At 52.1% G+C, this 8,907-nt stretch overlaps 1 protein-coding gene across 1 annotated transcript; it reads right to left on the bottom strand.

Annotated features, from left to right (window-relative positions):
* Window positions 1–610: 610 nt before the first annotated feature.
* LOC311298900 (epidermal differentiation-specific protein-like) lies at window positions 611–1,123 on the bottom strand (the record flags this gene model as incomplete). Its single annotated transcript, XM_084422225.1, has 1 exon — window positions 611–1,123. One exon carries the CDS (start codon window positions 1,121–1,123, stop codon window positions 611–613), a length of 513 nt encoding a protein of 170 aa, XP_084278351.1.
* Window positions 1,124–8,907: the final 7,784 nt, after the last annotated feature.

The raw sequence follows: 8,907 nt of genomic DNA, 5'->3' as shown, positions 1-8,907 counted from the left end.
AACGATGGCTGGAACTCTGTATTAATAGCACTTTTCCTGTTTATTGCCTCTTTAGATGAATTCCCTCGCTTGAATTCCTCAATTCTAAGTCGCTTTGGTTAAAGGCATCTGCTAAAGGAAAACAAGGAGCATTACGATATTTCAGAGTCTTTATTTTCTGAGTTGACAGATTAAAACAGCATTTGTGGTCTCTTTCTCTGCATAATATAAATCCAAAATCCCTTTCAATATTTCACTCTCATCAATCAAACAGGGGAAATACATTCAAATACAATAGGATCTGTAGTAGATCTGTACCAATTCCAAAACTGTATTTCATTGCATATGTTTACTGATACTGATCGCTACTGATGAAAAGCCAAACAACCAGCAGCTTAACTTTTTCTAATAAAATTCCTCCTTGTTATATACCATTTGCCAAATGAACATGTACAGTATGTCTTTACACAGATATCATCAAATGATAAGGTTAAGTCTAATTGCATGAAGTTTCTTCAGTCACAGTCACCGTTCTGGTCAAGATCAGTCTTTCCCCACCACCTGGCTCATTCTTTCCCAAAGGGATCCGGTTCATATTCAGCTGCAGAAAGCGGACTTTGAATGATGCTGTCTATGGCTTCGGCAGCAGGGGACGCACACAGCTGGCCACATCGTTGAAGGAGAGGAGAGTGGGAACTTCTTGGCCAGGGAAAGAAATAAGCTGGGAACCCTTACGATTGATGTGCTGGTACAGCACCCAGACACCACCTTTCACTTTGTGGGACGAAGCTATGTCACTGAAAGCAATGCTGTGGAGATTGGTTTCTCTGTATAGGGTCACGCTTCTTCCTCCATAGTTAATGTCCTCAAACAGCTGGATTTCAGGGTCGTCCAGGTCAGCTGAGACTTTCTTCAGGGAGGAAAACCTGCATTTGTCTTCTAAGGTGGCGTACTCTCCTTCCTCAAACACCCGCTGCTTTCCAGCAAAATTCTTGTCATAATACGCCACCCATGGTTCGCCAATGACTCTTATGGAGGCGATGACTTTGCTGAAGCCCTTCTCTGCTAAGTCGTGGACATCATGCTTGAATTCAGCTGTTCTGCCCTCGAAGCTCTCTTTGCTATAAACAATGATCTTGCTCATTTTGAATGATGACTCGAGGAGAGAGAGGCAAGTGTTTCTGAAGCAGCTTCCTGTGGTTCTGCTGGGAACAGTGACTCACTTGGTGTGCAGAGCTGCCTTTTAAAGCACAAATACACCAAAGTGGGCATTGACTCATGACAGTACATGTAGGTGTGGAAGCTGAGAAACATGCCAAAGGCTCCAAACTCTCCACGAGCCGTATGGAACGTATGCTCCTGACTGGGGAAAACAAAAATCCATTGTATTGAGTTCACTTTGACGGCTGCTTGGCTCTCAGATACAAGTTGCTACTGATAATGGGCAAATCCCAAATACTGCAGCAAATTGAGCCACTTCACTAATTTCGTTAGATTATAAGATGCATCTTAACTGAGATGCAGAAATATCACAGAATCAATGTTCTGGAAGAAAAACCAGAACTTAACTTACCATCATGCAACCACTTCTCCCTCCTAAAGCAATCCACTTAAACCTTTATAGTCAACTGAACAGCGTCGTAATCTGAACCGATAACTGACGCGAAGGCCGTTGATATTTTTAGGATCATAAAGTGAGTTTCTTAAAATACCTTTATAACTTTGCTGGCTAAAATGTGTCCACGCTTGTGTTTATTTAAGGTGTCTTGTATATTGATCTCTGTAGCCAGACGATAACATTGTGTGAGGAACAGAGTGACAATCTTTCCGCTCTGTGAACACGGCCTCACCAAACTCAAAGATGAAGCCGAAAGATTAGAATGTGGCAATGGCTTTTTAATGATGAAAGTGACGCTTCTTCAGGTGGCCATTCGTGAATGTGATCGGTTTCGGGGTGGTTCCTTGAAGCAACCGTTTGGCCGCAAGGCTTGAAATATTTGATATTTTTGAATAAATTATTGTAACCATACTTTTATCTGCCTGTTATGCGTTTAATATTCAATTCAATTCAAATTTATTTGTATAGCGCTTTTCACAATACATATTGTTTCAAAGCAGCTTTACAAAAAATGCATTTCAGAAATGTACATAGAAAAATACAGTTAGTTAATCATGTATTAATTTAGGGCATAACATATCGCCAGCGTCGAGTCGTCTCTTCACAGGCGTCTCTTCATTGGCGTCGAGTCGTCTCTTCACAGGCGTCGAGTCGTCTCTTCACAGGCGTCGAGTCGTCTCTTCACAGTCGTCTCTTCCCTGGCGTCGAGTCGTCTCTTCACAGGCGTCGAGTCGTCTCTTTACTGGCGTCGAGTCGTCTCTTCCCTGGCGTCGAGTCGTCTCTTCCCTGGCGTCGAGTCGTCTCTTCCAGTCGTCTCTTCCCTGGCGTCGAGTCGTCTCTTCCCTGGCGTCGAGTCGTCTCTTCCCTGGCGTCGAGTCGTCTCTTCACAGGCGTCGAGTCGTCTCTTCCCTGGCGTCGAGTCGTCTCTTCCCTGGCGTCGAGTCGTCTCTTCCCTGGCGTCGAGTCGTCTCTTCCCTGGCGTCGAGTCGTCTCTTCCCTGGCGTCGAGTCGTCTCTTCACAGGCGTCGAGTCGTCTCTTCACAGGCGTCGAGTCGTCTCTTCCCTGGCGTCGAGTCGTCTCTTCCCTGGCGTCGAGTCGTCTCTTCCCTGGCGTCGAGTCGTCTCTTCACTGGCGTCGAGTCGTCTCTTCACAGGCGTCGAGTCGTCTCTTCACAGGCGTCGAGTCGTCTCTTCACTGGCGTCGAGTCGTCTCTTCACAGGCGTCTCTTCACTGGCGTCGAGTCGTCTCTTCACTGGTGTCGAGTCGTCTCTTCACAGGCGTCTCTTCACTGGCGTCGAGTCGTCTCTTCACTGGCGTCGAGTCGTCTCTTCACAGGCGTCTCTTCACTGGCGTCGAGTCGTCTCTTCCCTGGCGTCGAGTCGTCTCTTCACTGGCGTCGAGTCGTCTCTTCACAGGCGTCTCTTCACTGGCGTCGAGTCGTCTCTTCCCTGGCGTCGAGTCGTCTCTTCACTGGCGTCGAGTCGTCTCTTCCCTGGCGTCGAGTCGTCTCTTCCCTGGCGTCGAGTCGTCTCTTCACAGGCGTCGAGTCGTCTCTTCACTGGCGTCGAGTCGTCTCTTCCCTGGCGTCGAGTCGTCTCTTCCCTGGCGTCGAGTCGTCTCTTCACTGGCGTCGAGTCGTCTCTTCCCTGGCGTCGAGTCGTCTCTTCACAGGCGTCGAGTCGTCTCTTCACTGGCGTCGAGTCGTCTCTTCACAGGCGTCGAGTCGTCTCTTTACTGGCGTCGAGTCGTCTCTTCACAGGCGTCGAGTCGTCTCTTCACTGGCATCGAGTCGTCTCTTCCCTGGCGTCGAGTCGTCTCTTCACAGGCGTCGAGTCGTCTCTTCACTGGCGTCGAGTCGTCTCTTTACTGGCGTCGAGTCGTCTCTTCCCTGGCGTCGAGTCGTCTCTTCCCTGGCGTCGAGTCGTCTCTTCACAGGCGTCGAGTCGTCTCTTCACTGGTGTCGAGTCGTCTCTTCACAGGCGTCTCTTCACTGGCGTCGAGTCGTCTCTTCACTGGCGTCGAGTCGTCTCTTCACAGGCGTCTCTTCACTGGCGTCGAGTCGTCTCTTCCCTGGCGTCGAGTCGTCTCTTCACTGGCGTCGAGTCGTCTCTTCCCTGGCGTCGAGTCGTCTCTTCACAGGCGTCGAGTCGTCTCTTCACTGGCGTCGAGTCGTCTCTTCCCTGGCGTCGAGTCGTCTCTTCCCTGGCGTCGAGTCGTCTCTTCACAGGCGTCGAGTCGTCTCTTCACTGGCGTCGAGTCGTCTCTTCACAGGCGTCGAGTCGTCTCTTCACTGGCGTCGAGTCGTCTCTTCACAGGCGTCGAGTCGTCTCTTTACTGGCGTCGAGTCGTCTCTTCACAGGCGTCGAGTCGTCTCTTCACTGGCATCGAGTCGTCTCTTCCCTGGCGTCGAGTCGTCTCTTCACAGGCGTCGAGTCGTCTCTTCACTGGCGTCGAGTCGTCTCTTTACTGGCGTCGAGTCGTCTCTTCCCTGGCGTCGAGTCGTCTCTTCCCTGGCGTCGAGTCGTCTCTTCACAGGCGTCGAGTCGTCTCTTCACAGGCGTCGAGTCGTCTCTTCCCTGGCGTCGAGTCGTCTCTTCCCTGGCGTCGAGTCGTCTCTTCACAGGCGTCGAGTCGTCTCTTCCCTGGCGTCGAGTCGTCTCTTCACAGGCGTCGAGTCGTCTCTTCACTGGCGTCGAGTCGTCTCTTCACTGGCGTCGAGTCGTCTCTTCCCTGGCGTCGAGTCGTCTCTTCCCTGGCGTCGAGTCGTCTCTTCACAGGCGTCGAGTCGTCTCTTCACAGGCGTCGAGTCGTCTCTTCCCTGGCGTCGAGTCGTCTCTTCCCTGGCGTCGAGTCGTCTCTTCACAGGCGTCGAGTCGTCTCTTCACTGGCGTCGAGTCGTCTCTTCCCTGGCGTCGAGTCGTCTCTTCCCTGGCGTCGAGTCGTCTCTTCACAGGCGTCGAGTCGTCTCTTCACAGGCGTCGAGTCGTCTCTTCCCTGGCGTCGAGTCGTCTCTTCCCTGGCGTCGAGTCGTCTCTTCACAGGCGTCGAGTCGTCTCTTCACTGGCGTCGAGTCGTCTCTTTACTGGCGTCGAGTCGTCTCTTCACAGGCGTCGAGTCGTCTCTTCACTGGCATCGAGTCGTCTCTTCACAGGCGTCGAGTCGTCTCTTCCCTGGCGTCGAGTCGTCTCTTCACAGGCGTCGAGTCGTCTCTTCACAGGCGTCGAGTCGTCTCTTCACTGGCGTCGAGTCGTCTCTTCACTGGCGTCGAGTCGTCTCTTCACAGGCGTCGAGTCGTCTCTTCACTGGCGTCGAGTCGTCTCTTCACTGGCGTCGAGTCGTCTCTTCACAGGCGTCGAGTCGTCTCTTCACAGGCGTCGAGTCGTCTCTTCACAGGCGTCGAGTCGTCTCTTCACAGGCGTCGAGTCGTCTCTTCACAGGCGTCGAGTCGTCTCTTCTCAGGCGTCGAGTCGTCTCTTCACAGGCGTCTCTTCACAGGCGTCGAGTCGTCTCTTCACAGGCGTCTCTTCACTGGCGTCGAGTCGTCTCTTCTCAGGCGTCTCTTCACTGGCGTCGAGTCGTCTCTTCACTGGCGTCGAGTCGTCTCTTCTCAGGCGTCTCTTCACTGGCGTCGAGTCGTCTCTTCACAGGCGTCTCTTCACTGGCGTCGAGTCGTCTCTTCTCAGGCGTCGAGTCGTCTCTTCACAGGCGTCTCTTCACAGGCGTCGAGTCGTCTCTTCACAGGCGTCGAGTCGTCTCTTCACAGGCGTCGAGTCGTCTCTTCACAGGCGTCGAGTCGTCTCTTCACAGGCGTCGAGTCGTCTCTTCACAGGCGTCGAGTCGTCTCTTCACAGGCGTCGAGTCGTCTCTTCACAGGCGTCGAGTCGTCTCTTCACTGGCGTCGAGTCGTCTCTTCACTGGCCTCGAGTCGTCTCTTCACTGGCGTCGAGTCGTCTCTTCACTGGCGTCGAGTCGTCTCTTCACAGGCGTCGAGTCGTCTCTTCACAGGCGTCGAGTCGTCTCTTCACTGGCGTCGAGTCGTCTCTTCACTGGCCTCGAGTCGTCTCTTCACTGGCCTCGAGTCGTCTCTTCACTGGCCTCGAGTCGTCTCTTCACAGGCGTCGAGTCGTCTCTTCACAGGCGTCGAGTCGTCTCTTCACTGGCGTCGAGTCGTCTCTTCACTGGCGTCGAGTCGTCTCTTCACAGGCGTCGAGTCGTCTCTTCACAGGCGTCGAGTCGTCTCTTCACAGGCGTCGAGTCGTCTCTTCACTGGCGTCGAGTCGTCTCTTCACAGGCGTCGAGTCGTCTCTTCACAGGCGTCGAGTCGTCTCTTCACTGGCGTCGAGTCGTCTCTTCACTGGCGTCGAGTCGTCTCTTCACAGGCGTCGAGTCGTCTCTTCACAGGCGTCGAGTCGTCTCTTCACTGGCGTCGAGTCGTCTCTTCACTGGCGTCGAGTCGTCTCTTCACAGGCGTCGAGTCGTCTCTTCACAGGCGTCGAGTCGTCTCTTCACAGGCGTCGAGTCGTCTCTTCACAGGCGTCGAGTCGTCTCTTCACTGGCGTCGAGTCGTCTCTTCACTGGCGTCGAGTCGTCTCTTCACTGGCGTCGAGTCGTCTCTTCACTGGCGTCGAGTCGTCTCTTCACTGGCGTCGAGTCGTCTCTTCACAGGCGTCGAGTCGTCTCTTCACTGGCGTCGAGTCGTCTCTTCACTGGCGTCGAGTCGTCTCTTCACTGGCGTCGAGTCGTCTCTTCACTGGCGTCGAGTCGTCTCTTCACAGGCGTCGAGTCGTCTCTTCACTGGCGTCGAGTCGTCTCTTCACTGGCGTCGAGTCGTCTCTTCACTGGCGTCGAGTCGTCTCTTCACAGGCGTCGAGTCGTCTCTTCACTGGCGTCGAGTCGTCTCTTCACTGGCGTCGAGTCGTCTCTTCACTGGCGTCGAGTCGTCTCTTCACTGGCGTCGAGTCGTCTCTTCACTGGCGTCGAGTCGTCTCTTCACAGGCGTCGAGTCGTCTCTTCACAGGCGTCGAGTCGTCTCTTCACTGGCGTCGAGTCGTCTCTTCACAGGCGTCGAGTCGTCTCTTCACTGGCGTCGAGTCGTCTCTTCACAGGCGTCGAGTCGTCTCTTCACTGGCGTCGAGTCGTCTCTTCACTGGCGTCGAGTCGTCTCTTCACAGGCGTCGAGTCGTCTCTTCACTGGCGTCGAGTCGTCTCTTCACAGGCGTCGAGTCGTCTCTTCACTGGCGTCGAGTCGTCTCTTCACAGGCGTCGAGTCGTCTCTTCACTGGCGTCGAGTCGTCTCTTCACAGGCGTCGAGTCGTCTCTTCACAGGCGTCGAGTCGTCTCTTCACTGGCGTCGAGTCGTCTCTTCACAGGCGTCGAGTCGTCTCTTCACTGGCGTCGAGTCGTCTCTTCACTGGCGTCGAGTCGTCTCTTCACAGGCGTCGAGTCGTCTCTTCACTGGCGTCGAGTCGTCTCTTCACAGGCGTCGAGTCGTCTCTTCACAGGCGTCGAGTCGTCTCTTCACTGGCGTCGAGTCGTCTCTTCACAGGCGTCGAGTCGTCTCTTCACAGGCGTCGAGTCGTCTCTTCACAGGCGTCGAGTCGTCTCTTCACAGGCGTCGAGTCGTCTCTTCACTGGCGTCGAGTCGTCTCTTCACTGGCGTCGAGTCGTCTCTTCACTGGCGTCGAGTCGTCTCTTCACAGGCGTCGAGTCGTCTCTTCACAGGCGTCGAGTCGTCTCTTCACTGGCGTCGAGTCGTCTCTTCACAGGCGTCGAGTCGTCTCTTCACAGGCGTCGAGTCGTCTCTTCACTGGCGTCGAGTCGTCTCTTCACTGGCGTCGAGTCGTCTCTTCACAGGCGTCGAGTCGTCTCTTCACTGGCGTCGAGTCGTCTCTTCTTCTGTCCAAACACACCGCGTCGTCTACGTCAGGTGACCTTGCATGAATTGCATGAAAACCTCCTCATGCGAGCGTAAAAACTTTTTTGCGATAAATGGGAGTTTTTGCGAATTTCCATTGGGCGTATTTTCGCAATTTGAAGGGTAATGGAAACACGGCTTGTTAGTTTTTCATAGCCAGAAATGGCCTTTATGGCATTAAAACCGGGTCCATGATGTTGAGATCGTGATCTTTTCCTCCGTCTCAGTCTCAGATGAAGAGAGCAGCGGCTCCGGCTCCGGCTCCGGTGTCACAGAATCAGAATCCTTCAGGACCGACCCGACCGACCCGACCCACCGGACCCACACTCCGGTTCAGGAGCAGGAGAACAGAGACGAGACATCTTCAGCGTCCAGTGTACGGCCCGAGGTTCTGCTGCTGTTCTTCAGCGCTCTGGCCGTCAGATAGTGTCTCTCTCACTCACACACACACACACACACATATATATATATATATATATATACACACACACACATATATACACACACACACACACACACACACACACACACACATATACACACACACACACACACACACACACACACACACACACACACACACTGAAGCCGCACGGTCCAGATCTCCAGCGGCTGGAAGCTTTACAAGCGGAAGTCAAGGCTCTTCTGAAGCTCCAGTACAGTAGTTTAACCCTCTGAGGTCGAAAAACGCGCCCCCGCGTTTTGCTGGATTTTTTTTACATTGTAGCACTTTAAACTTAAATTACTCCATCATTTATGGTCATACAGAAAAAATAAATATATAAAAAGAATCTGTGATATTTCTACTTTTGTATGTGTCCACTTACAATCAAATCAAAACATTGTGCTTTTGAAAAATAAAGAAAATAAACAGGGTGTGCGTTCTGCCTCTCCGTCGCGGTGAACTTTTTTTTCTTGAGCACGTCTATAAACTGAAACAAAACTCAGCGAATACTTGTCTCACATTTATGAGCCATATACCTTTATAAACATTTAAGTGTGTACTTTTAAATGATTGTATTCAAACTGAAAACAAATATTTTCTGTTTAAGTAATTTGTATAAAACCAACAAGATGTCCAGCTTCTCAAACGCTTGCTCATTACAGTTAATTTGGCCACGCCTACTCGCGCAAAAGATATTCACATGCAAATCTCCACATGGAACGCGAACGCGCTCATTACCTCAAAAACAAAACACTTCATCAGTCTCTGCTTTTCGTCGAGTTTGAAAGACGTGAGTTTACATTGGCTTTACCCCAGAAGAAGAACACGATTTCAAGACAAGAAAGATAAGGTAAGAAATTCTTACATATTAGTTTGTTATTGTTGCATAAATTTCACATTGCAGTTGAACTGTTGCTAGATATATGGTGAATATTATAATATTTAGACCC

The sequence above is a fragment of the Rutilus rutilus genome (assembly GCF_951802725.1).
Source record: "Rutilus rutilus genome assembly, chromosome: 10".
NCBI lineage: Eukaryota > Metazoa > Chordata > Actinopteri > Cypriniformes > Leuciscidae > Rutilus > Rutilus rutilus.
Note: the sequence above shows the minus strand (reverse complement) of the source record. Positions and strands in the feature narration are given on the sequence as shown.